The sequence below is a fragment of the Punica granatum genome, chromosome 4, assembly GCF_007655135.1.
Source record: "Punica granatum isolate Tunisia-2019 chromosome 4, ASM765513v2, whole genome shotgun sequence".
NCBI lineage: Eukaryota > Viridiplantae > Streptophyta > Magnoliopsida > Myrtales > Lythraceae > Punica > Punica granatum.
In genome coordinates, this window is record NC_045130.1 from 19,964,788 (window position 1) to 19,984,965 (window position 20,178).

General features: G+C 42.4%; 1 protein-coding gene across 1 annotated transcript; it reads right to left on the reverse strand.

The window, feature by feature from the left end:
- Nucleotides 1-12,116: 12,116 nt before the first annotated feature.
- On the reverse strand, nucleotides 12,117-18,792 carry LOC116205437 (vacuolar-sorting receptor 6-like). Its single transcript, XM_031538049.1, has 13 exons — nucleotides 18,210-18,792; nucleotides 16,706-17,401; nucleotides 16,486-16,574; nucleotides 16,313-16,382; nucleotides 15,918-16,001; nucleotides 15,725-15,801; nucleotides 15,007-15,088; nucleotides 14,146-14,228; nucleotides 13,989-14,052; nucleotides 13,492-13,620; nucleotides 13,112-13,215; nucleotides 12,873-12,998; nucleotides 12,117-12,763 (listed from the first exon to the last, which is right to left on the reverse strand). Exons 1-12 carry the CDS (start codon nucleotides 18,523-18,525, stop codon nucleotides 12,876-12,878), a joined length of 1,917 nt encoding a protein of 638 aa, XP_031393909.1. The 5' UTR covers nucleotides 18,526-18,792; the 3' UTR covers nucleotides 12,117-12,763; nucleotides 12,873-12,875.
- Between the last annotated feature and the right edge of the window lie 1,386 nt (nucleotides 18,793-20,178).

A 20,178-nucleotide genomic window follows, 5' to 3' on the forward strand; every position in this document is an offset into this window, starting at 1 on the left:
CAGCACGACGTTGATTAATTGCTCTTCGGGGCGGCATCGTTGATCCAAGAACGAACGTAGCTCTGATACCAATTGACGCAGCAGCGTACACGCAAGTAACCCATTACAGACCCGTTGATTCGCGCACGAATACTAGAACTATGACATTCTACTACCTGTTGATTCTACAAATACCAGAAAATAGGCATCAAACTCGAATCGACTCTGAGATTGGACAAAGAGCACGAAAGCTCCAATTTTTATTGATAATAAAAAAAAAACAACTCCTTAACCCTAGGGTTTTACAATGCTTAAATAGAATTAAAAACGCCTAAATTGCACGAAAGACATAAACTTTTCCTAAAATTGCAAAAACGCTAAAATAACATAAAAATGCCCGTTTGAGACCCTAAACGATGGAATTCGGTCTAAATCTCGTCTTTTCACAGCCAAAAGCTGAGTTTTGCTCTGTAGGCCGTTTCTTTCGAGACAGGGTCGTCAGAACTTGTTTTTCTCAACATACCGATTTGTCACGTCTTCTGCCGCATCAGAAAGGAAGGGGAGAAGAGGGACGGACTAGCTGGGGAGAAGAGGGAAGGACTAGCCATCAGTTTGGTTCTTTGGAGGACAGAAAAATTTACCCAACCATCTATATTTATAGAGGTGATAATCATCTGAGTCAGTTCAACAAAGAGGGAACTGAAAAATTCATAACACATCTATATTTTGGAGTTCTTCCAGAACGGATAATTAGAAAAAATTCTGACTCAAAATACTCTGCCGCAGTGATTGGTTCGATAGAGACATCTGACATCCTCGTCCTCATCTGTTGATTCGAGGCATGGTACTTTTGAATTTTCTGCTTCAGCCTCGCCTCCCTCCTATCTTTTCTTTGCGAGTCCATCCTCTTGTCGATGGCCTCCCAGACCGTATCAGCCTCCTTGTCGTCCTCATAATACTTCACAGAAGCAAAGACACCCACATCATTCCCCTTAAATTCATCGAATTTCCAGTTCTCGTCATAACCCTCGTCATCTCCCTCATCATCCTCGTCGAACTCGGGCTCTCCATCACCTCCCGCTAAAACAAATGCGTCATCAGACGGATCCTCTTCGATAAATATATTCGCGTCCCATTCAGGATAGGAATCATACTCGAAATCCTTCAAGTCCGCAATCGGATTAAGGACTCGGCCGCGCCTCGGATTGACCTCCTGCCGGGCCTCCATCAGTGCTCCCATCCTCTCGGCTACGCGATCCATCATCACGTCCAACCTACGCTCCAACGCTACCCCTAATCGGGCATCCATGATCTGCTCGATCCTCCAATCCAACTTGTCATCCTCTACAGCACGACGTTGATTAATTACTCTTCGGGGCGGCATCGTTGATCCAAGAACGAACGTAGCTCTGATACCAATTGACGCAGCAGCGTACACGCAAGTAACCCATTACAGACCCGTTGATTCGCGCACGAATACTAGAACTATGACATTCTACTACCTGTTGATTCTACAAATACCAGAAAATAGGCATCAAACTCGAATCGACTCTGAGATTGGACAAAGAGCACGAAAGATCCAATTTTTATTGATAATAAAAAAAAAACAACTCCTTAACCCTAGGGTTTTACCATGCTTAAATAGAATTAAAAACGCCTAAATTGCACGAAAGACATAAACTTTTCCTAAAATTGCAAAAACGCTAAAATAACATAAAAATGCCCGTTTGAGACCCTAAACGATGGAATTCGGTCTAAATCTCGTCTTTTCACAGCCAAAAGCTGAGTTTTGCTCTGTAGGCCGTTTCTTTCGAGACAGGATCGTCAGAACTTGTTTTTCTCAAGATACCGATTTGTCACGTCTTCTGCCGCATCAGAAAGGAAGGGGAGAAGAGGGACGGACTAGCTGGGGAGAAGAGGGAAGGACTAGCCATCAGTTTGGTTCTTTGGAGGACAGAAAAATTTACCCAACCATCTATATTTATAGAGGTGATAATCATCTGAGTCAGTTCAACAAAGAGGGAACTGAAAAATTCATAACACATCTATATTTTGGAGTTCTTCCAGAACGGATAATTAGAAAAAATTCTGACTCAAAATACTCTGCCGCAGTGATTGGTTCGATAGAGACATCTGACATCCTCGTCCTCATCTGTTGATTCGAGGCATGGTACTTTTGAATTTTCTGCTTCAGCCTCGCCTCCCTCCTATCTTTTCTTTGCGAGTCCATCCTCTTGTCGATGGCCTCCCAGACCGTATCAGCCTCCTTGTCGTCCTCATAATACTTCACAGAAGCAAAGACACCCACATCATTCCCCTTAAATTCATCGAATTTCCAGTTCTCGTCATAACCCTCGTCATCTCCCTCATCATCCTCGTCGAACTCGGGCTCTCCATCACCTCCCGCTAAAACAAATGCGTCATCAGACGGATCCTCTTCGATAAATATATTCGCGTCCCATTCAGGATAGGAATCATACTCGAAATCCTTCAAGTCCGCAATCGGATTAAGGACTCGGCCGCGCCTCGGATTGACCTCCTGCCGGGCCTCCATCAGTGCTCCCATCCTCTCGGCTACGCGATCCATCATCACGTCCAACCTACGCTCCAACGCTACCCCTAATCGGGCATCCATGATCTGCTCGATCCTCCAATCCAACTTGTCATCCTCTACAGCACGACGTTGATTAATTGCTCTTCGGGGCGGCATCGTTGATCCAAGAACGAACGTAGCTCTGATACCAATTGACGCAGCAGCGTACACGCAAGTAACCCATTACAGACCCGTTGATTCGCGCACGAATACTAGAACTATGACATTCTACTACCTGTTGATTCTACAAATACCAGAAAATAGGCATCAAACTCGAATCGACTCTGAGATTGGACAAAGAGCACGAAAGATCCAATTTTTATTGATAATAAAAAAAAAACAACTCCTTAACCCTAGGGTTTTACCATGCTTAAATAGAATTAAAAACGCCTAAATTGCACGAAAGACATAAACTTTTCCTAAAATTGCAAAAAAGCTAAAATAACATAAAAATGCCCGTTTGAGACCCTAAACGATGGAATTCGGTCTAAATCTCGTCTTTTCACAGCCAAAAGCTGAGTTTTGCTCTGTAGGCCGTTTCTTTCGAGACAGGATCGTCAGAACTTGTTTTTCTCAAGATACCGATTTGTCACGTCTTCTGCCGCATCAGAAAGGAAGGGGAGAAGAGGGACGGACTAGCTGGGGAGAAGAGGGAAGGACTAGCCATCAGTTTGGTTCTTTGGAGGACAGAAAAATTTACCCAACCATCTATATTTATAGAGGTGATAATCATCTGAGTCAGTTCAACAAAGAGGGAACTGAAAAATTCATAACACATCTATATTTTGGAGTTCTTCCAGAACGGATAATTAGAAAATATTCTGACTCAAAATACTCTGCCGCAGTGATTGGTTCGATAGAGACATCTGACATCCTCGTCCTCATCTGTTGATTCGAGGCATGGTACTTTTGAATTTTCTGCTTCAGCCTCGCCTCCCTCCTATCTTTTCTTTGCGAGTCCATCCTCTTGTCGATGGCCTCCCAGATCGTATCAGCCTCCTTGTCGTCCTCATAATACTTCACAGAAGCAAAGACACCCACATCATTCCCCTTAAATTCATCGAATTTCCAGTTCTCGTCATAACCCTCGTCATCTCCCTCATCATCCTCGTCGAACTCGGGCTCTCCATCACCTCCCGCTAAAACAAATGCGTCATCAGACGGATCCTCTTCGATAAATATATTCGCGTCCCATTCAGGATAGGAATCATACTCGAAATCCTTCAAGTCCGCAATCGGATTAAGGACTCGGCCGCGCCTCGGATTGACCTCCTGCCGGGCCTCCATCAGTGCTCCCATCCTCTCGGCTACGCGATCCATCATCACGTCCAACCTACGCTCCAACGCTACCCCTAATCGGGCATCCATGATCTGCTCGATCCTCCAATCCAACTTGTCATCCTCTACAGCACGACGTTGATTAATTGCTCTTCGGGGCGGCATCGTTGATCCAAGAACGAACGTAGCTCTGATACCAATTGACGCAGCAGCGTACACGCAAGTAACCCATTACAGACCCGTTGATTCGCGCACGAATACTAGAACTATGACATTCTACTACCTGTTGATTCTACAAATACCAGAAAATAGGCATCAAACTCGAATCGACTCTGAGATTGGACAAAGAGCACGAAAGCTCCAATTTTTATTGATAATAAAAAAAAAACAACTCCTTAACCCTAGGGTTTTACAATGCTTAAATAGAATTAAAAACGCCTAAATTGCACGAAAGACATAAACTTTTCCTAAAATTGCAAAAACGCTAAAATAACATAAAAATGCCCGTTTGAGACCCTAAACGATGGAATTCGGTCTAAATCTCGTCTTTTCACAGCCAAAAGCTGAGTTTTGCTCTGTAGGCCGTTTCTTTCGAGACAGGGTCGTCAGAACTTGTTTTTCTCAAGATACCGATTTGTCACGTCTTCTGCCGCATCAGAAAGGAAGGGGAGAAGAGGGACGGACTAGCTGGGGAGAAGAGGGAAGGACTAGCCATCAGTTTGGTTCTTTGGAGGACAGAAAAATTTACCCAACCATCTATATTTATAGAGGTGATAATCATCTGAGTCAGTTCAACAAAGAGGGAACTGAAAAATTCATAACACATCTATATTTTGGAGTTCTTCCAGAACGGATAATTAGAAAAAATTCTGACTCAAAATACTCTGCCGCAGTGATTGGTTCGATAGAGACATCTGACATCCTCGTCCTCATCTGTTGATTCGAGGCATGGTACTTTTGAATTTTCTGCTTCAGCCTCGCCTCCCTCCTATCTTTTCTTTGCGAGTCCTTCCTCTTGTCGATGGCCTCCCAGATCGTATCAGCCTCCTTGTCGTCCTCATAATACTTCACAGAAGCAAAGACACCCACATCATTCCCCTTAAATTCATCGAATTTCCAGTTCTCGTCATAACCCTCGTCATCTCCCTCATCATCCTCGTCGAACTCGGGCTCTCCATCACCTCCCGCTAAAACAAATGCGTCATCAGACGGATCCTCTTCGATAAATATATTCGCGTCCCATTCAGGATAGGAATCATACTCGAAATCCTTCAAGTCCGCAATCGGATTAAGGACTCGGCCGCGCCTCGGATTGACCTCCTGCCGGGCCTCCATCAGTGCTCCCATCCTCTCGGCTACGCGATCCATCATCACGTCCAACCTACGCTCCAACGCTACCCCTAATCGGGCATCCATGATCTGCTCGATCCTCCAATCCAACTTGTCATCCTCTACAGCACGACGTTGATTAATTGCTCTTCGGGGCGGCATCGTTGATCCAAGAACGAACGTAGCTCTGATACCAATTGACGCAGCAGCGTACACGCAAGTAACCCATTACAGACCCGTTGATTCGCGCACGAATACTAGAACTATGACATTCTACTACCTGTTGATTCTACAAATACCAGAAAATAGGCATCAAACTCGAATCGACTCTGAGATTGGACAAAGAGCACGAAAGCTCCAATTTTTATTGATAATAAAAAAAAAACAACTCCTTAACCCTAGGGTTTTACCATGCTTAAATAGAATTAAAAACGCCTAAATTGCACGAAAGACATAAACTTTTCCTAAAATTGCAAAAACGCTAAAATAACATAAAAATGCCCGTTTGAGACCCTAAACGATGGAATTCGGTCTAAATCTCGTCTTTTCACAGCCAAAAGCTGAGTTTTGCTCTGTAGGCCGTTTCTTTCGAGACAGGATCGTCAGAACTTGTTTTTCTCAAGATACCGATTTGTCACGTCTTCTGCCGCATCAGAAAGGAAGGGGAGAAGAGGGACGGACTAGCTGGGGAGAAGAGGGAAGGACTAGCCATCAGTTTGGTTCTTTGGAGGACAGAAAAATTTACCCAACCATCTATATTTATAGAGGTGATAATCATCTGAGTCAGTTCAACAAAGAGGGAACTGAAAAATTCATAACACATCTATATTTTGGAGTTCTTCCAGAACGGATAATTAGAAAAAATTCTGACTCAAAATACTCTGCCGCAGTGATTGGTTCGATAGAGACATCTGACATCCTCGTCCTCATCTGTTGATTCGAGGCATGGTACTTTTGAATTTTCTGCTTCAGCCTCGCCTCCCTCCTATCTTTTCTTTGCGAGTCCATCCTCTTGTCGATGGCCTCCCAGACCGTATCAGCCTCCTTGTCGTCCTCATAATACTTCACAGAAGCAAAGACACCCACATCATTCCCCTTAAATTCATCGAATTTCCAGTTCTCGTCATAACCCTCGTCATCTCCCTCATCATCCTCGTCGAACTCGGGCTCTCCATCACCTCCCGCTAAAACAAATGCGTCATCAGACGGATCCTCTTCGATAAATATATTCGCGTCCCATTCAGGATAGGAATCATACTCGAAATCCTTCAAGTCCGCAATCGGATTAAGGACTCGGCCGCGCCTCGGATTGACCTCCTGCCGGGCCTCCATCAGTGCTCCCATCCTCTCGGCTACGCGATCCATCATCACGTCCAACCTACGCTCCAACGCTACCCCTAATCGGGCATCCATGATCTGCTCGATCCTCCAATCCAACTTGTCATCCTCTACAGCACGACGTTGATTAATTGCTCTTCGGGGCGGCATCGTTGATCCAAGAACGAACGTAGCTCTGATACCAATTGACGCAGCAGCGTACACGCAAGTAACCCATTACAGACCCGTTGATTCGCGCACGAATACTAGAACTATGACATTCTACTACCTGTTGATTCTACAAATACCAGAAAATAGGCATCAAACTCGAATCGACTCTGAGATTGGACAAAGAGCACGAAAGATCCAATTTTTATTGATAATAAAAAAAAAACAACTCCTTAACCCTAGGGTTTTACCATGCTTAAATAGAATTAAAAACGCCTAAATTGCACGAAAGACATAAACTTTTCCTAAAATTGCAAAAACGCTAAAATAACATAAAAATGCCCGTTTGAGACCCTAAACGATGGAATTCGGTCTAAATCTCGTCTTTTCACAGCCAAAAGCTGAGTTTTGCTCTGTAGGCCGTTTCTTTCGAGACAGGATCGTCAGAACTTGTTTTTCTCAAGATACCGATTTGTCACGTCTTCTGCCGCATCAGAAAGGAAGGGGAGAAGAGGGACGGACTAGCTGGGGAGAAGAGGGAAGGACTAGCCATCAGTTTGGTTCTTTGGAGGACAGAAAAATTTACCCAACCATCTATATTTATAGAGGTGATAATCATCTGAGTCAGTTCAACAAAGAGGGAACTGAAAAATTCATAACACATCTATATTTTGGAGTTCTTCCAGAACGGATAATTAGAAAAAATTCTGACTCAAAATACTCTGCCGCAGTGATTGGTTCGATAGAGACATCTAACATCCTCGTCCTCATCTGTTGATTCGAGGCATGGTACTTTTGAATTTTCTGCTTCAGCCTCGCCTCCCTCCTATCTTTTCTTTGCGAGTCCATCCTCTTGTCGATGGCCTCCCAGACCGTATCAGCCTCCTTGTCGTCCTCATAATACTTCACAGAAGCAAAGACACCCACATCATTCCCCTTAAATTCATCGAATTTCCAGTTCTCGTCATAACCCTCGCCATCTCCCTCATCATCCTCGTCGAACTCGGGCTCTCCATCACCTCCCGCTAAAAAAAATGCGTCATCAGACGGATCCTCTTCGATAAATATATTCGCGTCCCATTCAGGATAGGAATCATACTCGAAATCCTTCAAGTCCGCAATCGGATTAAGGACTCGGCCGCGCCTCGGATTGACCTCCTGCCGGGCCTCCATCAGTGCTCCCATCCTCTCGGCTACGCGATCCATCATCACGTCCAACCTACGCTCCAACGCTACCCCTAATCGGGCATCCATGATCTGCTCGATCCTCAAATCCAACTTGTCATCCTCTACAGCACGACGTTGATTAATTGCTCTTCGGGGCGGCATCGTTGATCCAAGAACGAACGTAGCTCTGATACCAATTGACGCAGCAGCGTACACGCAAGTAACCCATTACAGACCCGTTGATTCGCGCACGAATACTAGAACTATGACATTCTACTACCTGTTGATTCTACAAATACCAGAAAATAGGCATCAAACTCGAATCGACTCTGAGATTGGACAAAGAGCACGAAAGCTCCAATTTTTATTGATAATAAAAAAAAAACAACTCCTTAGCCCTAGGGTTTTACAATGCTTAAATAGAATTAAAAACGCCTAAATTGCACGAAAGACATAAACTTTTCCTAAAATTGCAAAAACGCTAAAATAACATAAAAATGCCCGTTTGAGACCCTAAACGATGGAATTCGGTCTAAATCTCGTCTTTTCACAGCTAAAAGCTGAGTTTTGCTCTGTAGGCCGTTTCTTTCGAGACAGGGTCGTCAGAACTTGTTTTTCTCAAGATACCGATTTGTCACGTCTTCTGCCGCATCAGAAAGGAAGGGGAGAAGAGGGACGGACTAGCTGGGGAGAAGAGGGAAGGACTAGCCATCAGTTTGGTTCTTTGGAGGACAGAAAAATTTACCCGACCATCTATATTTATAGAGGTGATAATCATCTGAGTCAGTTCAACAAAGAGGGAACTGAAAAATTCATAACACATCTATATTTTGGAGTTCTTCCAGAACGGATAATTTGAAAAAATTCTGACTCAAAATACTCTGCCGCAGTGATTGGTTCGATAGAGACATCTGACATCCTCGTCCTCATCTGTTGATTCGAGGCATGGTACTTTTGAATTTTCTGCTTCAGCCTCGCCTCCCTCCTATCTTTTCTTTGCGAGTCCTTCCTCTTGTCGATGGCCTCCCAGACCGTATCAGCCTCCTTGTCGTCCTCATAATACTTCACAGAAGCAAAGACACCCACATCATTCCCCTTAAATTCATCGAATTTCCAGTTCTCGTCATAACCCTCGTCATCTCCCTCATCATCCTCGTCGAACTCGGGCTCTCCATCACCTCCCGCTAAAAAAAATGCGTCATCAGACGGATCTTCTTCGATAAATATATTCGCGTCCCATTCAGGATAGGAATCATACTCGAAATCCCTCAAGTCCGCAATCGGATTAGGGACTCGACCGCACCTCGGATTGACCTCCTGCCGGGCCTCCATCAGTGCTCCCATCCTCTCGGCTACGCGATGCATCATCACGTCCAACCTACGCTCCAACGCTACCCCTAATCGGGCATCCATGATCTGCTCGATCCTCCAATCCAACTTGTCATCCTCTACAGCACGACGTTGATTAATTGCTCTTCGGGGCGGCATCGTTGATCCAAGAACGAACGTAGCTCTGATACCAATTGACGGAGCAGCGTACACGCAAGTAACCCATTACAGACTCGTTGATTCGCGCACGAATACTAGAACTATGACATTCTACTACCTGTTGATTCTACAAACACCAGAAAATAGGCATCAAACTCGAATCGACTCTGAGATTGGACAAAGAGCACGAAAGCTCCAATTTTTATTGATAATAAAAAAAAAACAACTCCTTAGCCCTAGGGTTTTACAATGCTTAAATAGAATTAAAAACGCCTAAATTGCACGAAAGACATAAACTTTTCCTAAAATTGCAAAAACGCTAAAATAACATAAAAATGCCCGTTTGAGACCCTAAACGATGGAATTCGGTCTAAATCTCGTCTTTTCACAGCCAAAAGCTGAGTTTTGCTCTGTAGGCCGTTTCTTTCGAGACAGGGTCGTCAGAACTTGTTTTTCTCAAGATACCGATTTGTCACGTCTTCTGCCGCATCAGAAAGGAAGGGGAGAAGAGGGACGGACTAGCTGGGGAGAAGAGGGAAGGACTAGCCATCAGTTTGGTTCTTTGGAGGACAGAAAAATTTACCCAACCATCTATATTTATAGAGGTGATAATCATCTGAGTCAGTTCAACAAAGAGGGAACTGAAAAATTCATAACACATCTATATTTTGGAGTTCTTCCAGAACGGATAATTTGAAAAAATTCTGACTCAAAATACTCTGCCGCAATGATTGGTTCGATAGAGACATCTGACATCCTCGTCCTCATCTGTTGATTCGAGGCATGGTACTTTTGAATTTTCTGCTTCAGCCTCGCCTCCCTCCTATCTTTTCTTTGCGAGTCCATCCTCTTGTCGATGGCCTCCCAGACCGTATCAGCCTCCTTGTCGTCCTCATAATACTTCACAGAAACAAAGACACCCACATCATTCCCCTTAAATTCATCGAATTTCCAGTTCTCGTCATAACCCTCGTCATCTCCCTCATCATCCTCGTCGAACTCGGGCTCTCCATCACCTCCCGCTAAAAAAAATGCGTCATCAGACGGATCCTCTTCGATAAATATATTCGCGTCCCATTCAGGATAGGAATCATACTCGAAATCCCTCAAGTCCGCAATCGGATTAGGGACTCGGCCGCGCCTCGGATTGACCTCCTGCCGGGCCTCCATCAGTGCTCCCATCCTCTCGGCTACGCGATCCATCATCACGTCCAACCTACGCTCCAACGCTACCCCTAATCGGGCATCCATGATCTGCTCGATCCTCCAATCCAACTTGTCATCCTCTACAGCACGACGTTGATTAATTGCTCTTCGGGGCGGCATCGTTGATCCAAGAACGAACGTAGCTCTGATACCAATTGACGCAGCAGCGTACACGCAAGTAACCCATTACAGACCCGTTGATTCGCGCACGAATACTAGAACTATGACCTTCTACTACCTGTTGATTCTACAAATACCAGAAAATAGGCATCAAACTCGAATCGACTCTGAGATTGGACAAAGAGCACGAAAGCTCTAATTTTTATTGATAATTAAAAAAAAACAACTTCTTAACCCTAGGGTTTTACAATGCTTAAATAGAATTAAAAACGTCTAAATTGCACGAAAGACATAAACTTTTCCTAAAATTACAAAAACGCTAAAATAACATAAAAATGCCCGTTTGAGACCCTAAACGATGGAATTCTGTCTAAATCTCGTCTTTTCACAGCCAAAAGCTTAGTTTTGCTCTGTAGGCCGTTTCTTTCGAGACAGGGTCGTCAGAACTTGTTTTTCTCAAGATACCGATTTGTCACGTCTTCTGCCGCATCAGAAAGGAAGGGGAGAAGAGGGACGGACTAGCTGGGGAGAAGAGGGAAGGACTAGCCATCAGTTTGGTTCTTTGGAGGACAGAAAAATTTACCCAACCATCTATATTTATAGAGGTGATAATCATCTGAGTCAGTTCAACAAATAGGGAAGTGAAAAATTCATAACACATCTATATTTTGGAGTTCTTCGCTGAATTCCCTCCCCCCCGCGATTGGGCCGATGATTTTTCTTTGATTTCTAGGCAAAACTGTTATAAGCTTAGCAATTTCTGATTTGTCCACTTACATTTGATTTTGACTCGGCAAATTTTTTTTGAAAGATTTTGCATGCCCCATTACTGTAATTTTAGGCGGTGCAATTTTGTAATAGAAAGAGTGCTATTTTGTTACCGTTTGACACGCATCTTTACCATCATCCCCCGGTTATTTTGAGAGCCATTTTATTTGGTAACAACATTAGAGCTGTCGTACCCCGCTCCCATTACGAATTTCTTTTTCCTTTTCCATGCTTTTACTAATTTGACCGTTTATTTGGTGTCACATTTTTTTTTTTTAACATGAACTGGCAAACCTTTTCTTAGATCCAAAAAATAAATATTATTTTAGAAAAAGAGCGCGAAATGACTGGAAAGGAGGAGAGCGTGGTCGCTCATTGCCGGCAACCATTATCTGAGGGTCATCGGAAGACTAAACAGTGACCTATTTTAAGGAGGATGTTAAATTCTGGGATAGAATTTAACCTTAGCATATCAATATGAAAATTTACTTATAATTTACTGGGCATTACATGACAGTGGTAGCATTGACACAACAATGTACAACTTTGACGAAAAGACAAAACACTGACGATAAGAGGACGTCGTCTCGATACATGGTTAAATATCAGGAGAAACATCTCAGAATCTTCCTGCTTGACATGATAATGAATCCAATCAATTGATTGTCCTTGTCTAATGCATCAAAGGATAGAAAGCTACATGTAAACAGGATGCTCTGGCCTTTTATTAAAGAGGTTCACATGTCCATTTTAAAGTAGAAGAAGAAGACGGCAAGCTTATTAATGGCCACAGCAGAAGAATGCACTCCTAATTTTGCAACTTATTTGCATTCCTTCTCGGAAACAACCCGAGCCATTCGGAAAAAAACATCGAATGCAAATCCAGTTTGCGTGGGATAACATACAAATGCCACTTATTTTATGTTGGCACAGGCATTATAGGGCTCACAATAACGTCTTGTGATATTCACAACCTCAATATGTACACAACCTTCGACAGCATAAACAAGTTTTTTATTCCAACGCCTGCTCGACATTGCTAGATGACTCCTTTTGCAACTCTTTCTGTTTTATCTATATAGTCTTCCTTTCCATGTCTTATTTGTGTATGACCACTAAATGGACCCTTTCCACCAATATTTACGTCTAAATAGTTCCATATCTACAAAAGCGCTGCACGGTTTCTCCAAAGAAGTTCCTGTATTTAGATAGTTCTCTGAGTTCCTACTATAAGGAAAGAAACCGAACCCCGACCCTGAGCATGCATTGCTCTGTGTAATATGTAAAAGGCATTCAACCGTTTGCCATTTGCGTATGCCACAGCTTTCGCCATACGTGCAAATTATACTCCTGAAACAACGAAAGAACAATGTTCTATGTCAGGACCCCGAAAGAATACGAGAAGGTGATAAACTAGGTGTGAACATAAATTTGATAAAGGACTAGTGGTTTTCTTTACCTATTATACAACTGTGGATCCTCCACGTAGCGGTCGCCCTTCAGCTTGGTTAACTTCGTGGGAATGTTGGTTGTCCAAGGGCATGTATTGGGACATGATTGCCATGATCTCTGAGTCCATGTAAGACTGCAAAAAGGAAACAATAATGTTATTTAAGAAATATTGAAACATTTCTACAAGACACATACGCTATGAAACAGATTATAAATGGGTCGGTATTGTTATATATATATACATACCCGGAGTCGGTATTTGTAGAAAATGTAACCACCCATGCCAACGCCGGCAATAGCTGCCAGGACCACAAACGCAAGGAACCACCCGAATTTAGTTCCGCTTCGCTCTGCAAGATGGATGACAGCTCAATGAGAAAGCCAAAGATACATATACATGACATAACTGACGGTCTTGATGATCTGCTATGCTGAACATTCTAAACCTCTGTGCGTCACCGATAAGGCATTAATTGAGCTTAAAAATGATATTTTGAAATTCTCACTTGGTGGCTACCAGTCTTGATGGATGAAAGTTAATTTAGGTGTTTCCGATTTGTTATCTTGCTACCCAATACATGAACATAATCGTGTCATTCCAGAACTTTGCTGTGCAGAGCACCTACCAATGCAAGTATCATGTTGTGCTATGTATATTTTGCTTCCTGTGCACTTGCAGTCGTATCCACCCCACGTATTCTTACATGAACAGCCATCGCATTGACAAGCCAAATGCTCCTTGCATTCGTCAATGTCTGCACCGCACAACCACATAGCAAATGGGGTTGATTAATTTCTGTTAAGCAACTGATTTTCCTAATTGTTTATCAGTAAGGAAGCTGCATGAATGACATTATTAAGCAAAGGGCTGGCGCTGTCCCGAGATGTGAATCGGACTTGAAATATGGAAAGGAAACATGGACCAACAAGAAGCCTCAAAATATTGTGAATATAAGTAGAAGAAGAATATTCTAGAGCCAAAAATACGAGCACTAATACCAAGTCAGGCAGCGGACTAGGCTTAAGATCGTAAGGTGCATAGATAATGACTATCAAGCATAAATCATATACATCTCTACTTCTTCAAAGTTGGGACATCAAATAACGGAGGAAGGAAGTTTACCTTCGCATTTGTGACCATTACCACTAAAACCTGGAGGACAGCGGCATCCGGATATGAGGGACTCCTGATTCACATGATCAAACAGATGATAATCGAATAAGATGACTGGAGAGCTAATCGGTTAGTCAATAGAAATTCGAAAACAAGGTTACTAAACTGAGCATGCCGAGAAGGTCCTTCCACTAAGGGTCTCTAACCAGCAACCACCATTGTTAATTGCACACCGACCCGGTCCAACAGCTGTAATGTGGACAGAACAAATCCGTCTTACTACTTGCATAATGGCAGCAGATAAGAAGACAGTGGTAGGAACCAATTCGAGAATGAAGAGAAGTCATAATTGGCAAAAGAGTTGTGCAGCTAAGACGAGCCACAAAAGCCTCTGCGTCAATATAAGGTTGTTTGAACTACTTTCCTAACCACTTCTGATTACGAAGAGCAAGCACATTAATTTAGTCCAACTTAACTACCTGCCCTTGAACAAGACAAAGAGATAACTGACATGCTACCTAAGGAGTTACTCATTTTTTAAAGGGATTTTTACCTAAAGTGGCCCATGGTTTACCCGTTTTGTCAAATCTATCATATGCTTTTTTTTTGTCAAATCTATCCCATGGTTTACTTTTTGCATCAAATCTATCCTGACGTTATCTTTTCCGTCGACATCTAACGGTCGTGCTGACGTGGCTCCCACGTGGCAAGAGTGGCCCACTATCTTTTCACGTGCCACGTCAGCACGGACGTTAGATGTCGACGGAAAAGATAACGCCGAGATAGATTTGATGCAAAAAGTAAACCATGAGATAGATTTGACAAAAAAAGAACATATGATAGATTTGACAAAACGAGTAAATCATAGGTCATTTTAAGTAAAAATTCCTTTTTGAAATTATTGTCTGATGCTCCATAAGCATGAATATTATGAACCGGAGTCGCCTAGTTACTATTTCCGGTATGATTGTTCGCAAAATTTTCAATTAAGCAACATCTAGTCTCTTTTGACAGAAAAAAGAAGTACCTTCACAAGATGTGTATCCGTCTCCTCGGTATTGGATGCCATCCACGACAGGGCACTCACATACCCTTCCTCTAAATGTGTCCTGATATAATTTTGGCGAGTCGCAAATATAAGTAAATAAAAGGGTTAATAGCAAAAAAAAAAACGAAAAGAAAAAACACAAATTTTTCACATTTTAACAATTCTAGCACGAACTTTTTCTTTAACCTAAAAATGCATAAACTTTCGATTTGATAACAGTTCTAGTACGACGTTAAATTGTTCGTTAATTTGGATGGAATCGAGGCCACAAAAGGTGCCAGCGACCTCAGTCGGGAAAGAGGGCGCCGGTGACCCCAATCAAGGGTGTGATGGATGGGTTCGTGGCTCCACCCGCCGGAATTGGGAGAATCCCCAATTTGAGGGTTCTCCCGATCCCCGAGGTTCAGTGCCTCGATTTCGGCCACCAGCCCGCACTTGGGGTCACTGATGCCCTCCCCCGATTGGGGTCGTTGGCGCCTCTATGGCCTCGATTCCGTCCAAATTAATGGAAAATTCGATGCCATGCTAGAATCGTCATCAAATCGAAAGTTTGTGCATTTTTAGATTAAGGTAAAAAGCTCGTGCTAAAATTGTTAAAATTTGAAATTTTTATTTTATTTTATTTTATTTTGTTATTAACGCTAAATAGAAACTTAATATACAAAAGGAGAAATGATGTGAGACGTTTGAGGTATACCTTGCAAGCAGTGACATTGGATTTAACGTCCCCCCAACATCCACCATTCCTCTCGCAGCACTCGTTAGTCTCGAGATCTGTCGAGTAGTTTTTCAACCGCAAAAGGATCTCAACTCCTTATAATCAACAATGAGATAAAAGAAAGAAAGGGGGAAAAAAATGGAGATGAAATGTTTGGAATAGGCAAATCGACCTCCACTTAAACAAACCGCAGGCTCGGTAGTCTCTTTAAATCCGGCGCATATGGCCTTCAAGACTGCAGTTCTCTCCAATTTACCTTCAAGAGCAAACCAAAAGCTAGCATTCTCAAATGGCTAGAATCGTATCATAACCGAAAGCTTCTTTCCTTTTCTTTTAATATCTCTCTTATGCTCGGGAGAATTTTTCTTACTTGAGAACAAAATGTGACAGGTTGGCTCTTAGAAATGCAATAGATGAAAAATATAATGAAATTGGAAAAACAAATCGACAGAGTTTGGATGCAGAAGGTAACTACAAGAAGTACAGACTCTAGTAGTCAAATTTGCTGCCAAACTTCTAAGCAATCCCGAGATTGTTATGAGTACAGATTTAAGTCCATTAACAAACCTCGATACTGAACATTATTGATGACCAGTGTTGGCAAAATGGTAACATCACCACGAGATCCCCGACCAACCTGATCCATCAACAATTATAGAAGTACTAAGAGACTGGAAGCTGCAAAAGATCGGAAGACTCGAAATATAGATTTATGAACTGAAAATGAAAGGTTTTGTAACCTGGAGCTCCTGCTCGGCTTTCAGGACTTCATTCTCCGTGTCAGCTTCCGGATCGCCCATACACTTTTTAATCTTCTCAATGGGCAAATCTATTAATGAACAAGAAAACGCAACATTTATACCTAGGTATGAGTATATCTCGGAAAGAAAATTGTGGCTTCATGGGTAGTTCAAGAAACGCATCTATGCTGGCCTTTCTAGCATGAAGAGAAGTTCATACCGAGCGATCTCATGACGTCCTCAGCACAATCCTTGCTGTACCTCTTCTCCTTCATCGAGCACCTGATATGAAAATCTGTCACGTAATCCCACCACACCCTTGATCGGTTACTCTCATTAGCAACCCGGTGAACACAGAGCTGCCTCAGATTCTCGAACACGACATCCTTCCCCTCGTAGCCTTCCCCAAAATCCTGCTCAGGATCTGGGGCACAGTACCTCCCCCGGTTTATGCATTGAGACTTGCATTGGCTGGTGAGTATAAATGCCTCCGGACAGTACCACGTGATATAGTGAGGCGTAAAAAGAGTATACCCTCCCCTCTCGAGGATCTGAGCATGGCCCTTGAAGTTCTTCACGAAGTTCATCTGCTCAGTGCAGCGGGTCCCACACTCGTCGTTGCTGTTGGTCCAGAGCTCGTACTCAACCCGCTCATCAGGGTGGGGCATCGATTCCCGCCAGTCTAGTTCTGTAACAACCTCCCCCCCACCTTTCTCTAAGGCATCCTTCAGGGTTTGACCAACTGATTTCTCGATCAGAGCCGATGGGATCTCGATCTTTTCAATGTAGCCGTCTGCATCACTGCTCTCCTCCGGAGAGTCCATGGTGATCAGGGGCTCCTCCACGATATCAGCCACTAGCACTGCCGCAGCCCCTGCCTGTTGGCCATGCCATACCTTCTTCGCAAAGTAGCATCCTGAAAGATTTAGTATTTAACTTATATATCATCAAAGGGAGCGGTTACATCAGGAGGCCATTGGTGAATTCATTACGTCGCTCGGTCATGACATTCATCAACGAAATGAAATTGGACCCTTTTCAAAGTTTTGAGATTCGGATATTTCTGTTTGGTTTGTCGGATGATGAAGAATCCGAAATGCGGAAAACAGAGGATGAAACAGAGCACCAAGCTCAAGTTCAAAGCTTTGATTAAAGAAGACTTGAAAGTATTAGTGAATTGGATTCGGGAGAATATCAGTCCAAATATAGACGCAGCTATTCGATCTATCTCCCAATCACAACTACTAAAGCTAAAAGAACATGTTTCTTTGCAGAGCCACGACAACTGCAAAATTGAACATATGCAGTCGAATGACTTGAAATCAAGAGATCAGAGAAGAAGATATATTGTTATTATTATTATTATTTTTCAGTAGACAAATATTTTTTCTTAAGTTAGCCTACTAAGACATTTTGCTTCATGTGTCATGCAACTCTAAAAGAATCAAGCTTTGCCATAAAATTCCCAGTCGGCATATGAACTACTGAAGCAAGCTGCTTGAAAGCAGAAGAACGGAAGTAGAATGGAAATTAAACGAATCATACACAAAGTAAGATTGTTTTATGTGATAATCCTATCATATTCTTGTTCACATCGAAAAAGGCCGAAAATGGGTGTAAACAAATTCTATTATGTTCTTGGGAGAGTCAATCATTGTAAATGAATTAGGAGAATCAATCATTGTAAATGAATTAGAGGAGAGTAGTGCAGCTGCCTTGCCTACCTCCACGGTCAACGAGAAGAATATGAGGGCGAGACGTCTTAGACTTGAAGGGCTTATTGCCGTCGAAGGGCTGGCACCCGGTAGACTCCTTTGCAGGGAAAACAAGGGAGCCCACCATAAGCCCCCCGTACTCGGGAACTCCAAAGTTTCCGATGGCAGCATCGTGCCTCGCGCGGAGGCTGATCGGAGACAGGATCTTTAAGCTGCTCTTCTCCACTATGAAATGCCCATAAACGGTGCCGACCACAGCTAACAGCAACGGAAGCAGCAGAGCTAATGGGAGCTTAACTCCAGCTGTCCGAAAGGATGACTCCATCAAACCGGGAAGTCAGAAGCCGAAGAACACGAGCAAGAGGAGGAGGTAGAGGAGTTAATTGGTTGAATGGTAGAGAGTGGTGATTCACGTCATATTCTGAGTGAAGGGGAATATGATATGAAAAACGGAGACGTGAAGGGAAGGAGAGGAGAGGAAACGTAAGATGAAGCCAATGGGGGTGGAAGGGGTCAGCCCAACGACCTTATTACTTCTTTCTTCCCTTTCCTACTATTCAACTCCCCCCTAATCTTATTAACTCATGAAATGATGGCCCTTTTGGGTTTGGCCTAATATAGAGGAGCATAAATATCGGTTCCCATCCCAGGTTTCGAATTCCTTTGGAGTCTCCTGTCAATCCAACAACTCTATTTGTTTGCCCGTCCTATGCGTTGCAAGGAGATCGCAGAACCGAGGGGACCAGCCAGACGAAAACAAGATACTCTTTGTTAGCCAAAAAAAGAAAAGATGTTAATTTTTTTGTTTTTAGTGAATAATTTATTACCTAATACTAATTCTAATCTAAATCGTGATAGACTTGGCTATGAAAGCAAGGTGAATCAATAATCAAAGATAAAGTTTATCTCTCCCAACTAAGTTTTTGGGTTTTGTCTCAACTTGTTCTCATTAGACGAGAGATCTATGTGAATGTGCACCTGCAGCCGGGATACATACTCGATCGATCGAATACTGCAAAATTTAAACAGGGTTATACTTAAATAGGATTATGGCTAACAAAAAAAAAGATTTATAGGTGGTAGAGTCCTATCTTTATTTATAGATAACTTCTGGACAGAATTTGCTGAAATTGTTATATTGATGGTCAAAAATAAGATTAAACGACCCTTTTACAGGAGAGGGCAAAAGACGTGAAAGGGCAAAAGTCAAGTAAAAGAAAAGCACCCTTGATATTGGAAAAAAAAAGAGCAAATTTTGAGTGCCAAATAGTTGAAAATTGCAAGGGAGCAAACTGACATAAGGTGTATACACAGGGGAGAGTTGTAATTAATTCGATGAAAGAATTAGAAAAATGGTCGGAATGTATAATCGGTTTTCATTGGTTCAAAGGGTTTACTACTCACTTGTGATTTTTTTAAAATTTTAATAATATTTTTAATGATAATTTAAGGGTTTACTTTTGATTAAAAAAATATAGTAAAAATATATGAATAATAGAGGGGTGAAAGTGGGCCCTCTATTTCCGCGAGTCTTTTTATCTTATTTTATAATCCAAACCACCGAAGTGGTTGTTTCCACGGATTTCTTAGTTTCCACGGTAAAATGACCCTTTGCTTCGGAGAAAGACACCATACTTTTCTTTCAGAGAGGAAGTTTGGGACAATGATATTGCTATCTATAAGAAATTAAAAGGTTATAAATTTTAATTTTCATTTATGTGACTATTTTAGTATTTTATCCTTTTAACCATAATTCTCCTAAAAACTTCATTAGCAATTAGCATTTACGGCTAGTTTTTTTTTTTTTGTTTTTTGGAGCTTGGAGGCTTCCCATGAGCCCGAGTCGGTGGATAGATTTCTCTGAAACCCAATTTTTTTTATTTTTTTTAGTGTATTTTAGTATTCGAAAATTCAACGGACCCTGACTAATTCAGTTTGAGACAGTTCGGCTCACAAAATTTTTTTCATTCACAATACT

Bases quoted from the DNA above. Each gene is read 5' to 3' on its own strand.
- LOC116205437 (XM_031538049.1), bottom strand. From the start codon at position 18,525: ATGGAGTCATCCTTTCGGACAGCTGGAGTTAAGCTCCCATTAGCTCTG. The intron at 16,002-16,312 runs GTTTGTTAATGG...TTGCTCTTGAAG, and splicing joins CAATAATGTTCAGTATCGAG to GTAAATTGGAGAGAACTGCA. The intron at 13,621-13,988 runs GTAAACTTCCTT...TGTGCGGTGCAG, and splicing joins TAATGGTCACAAATGCGAAG to ACATTGACGAATGCAAGGAG.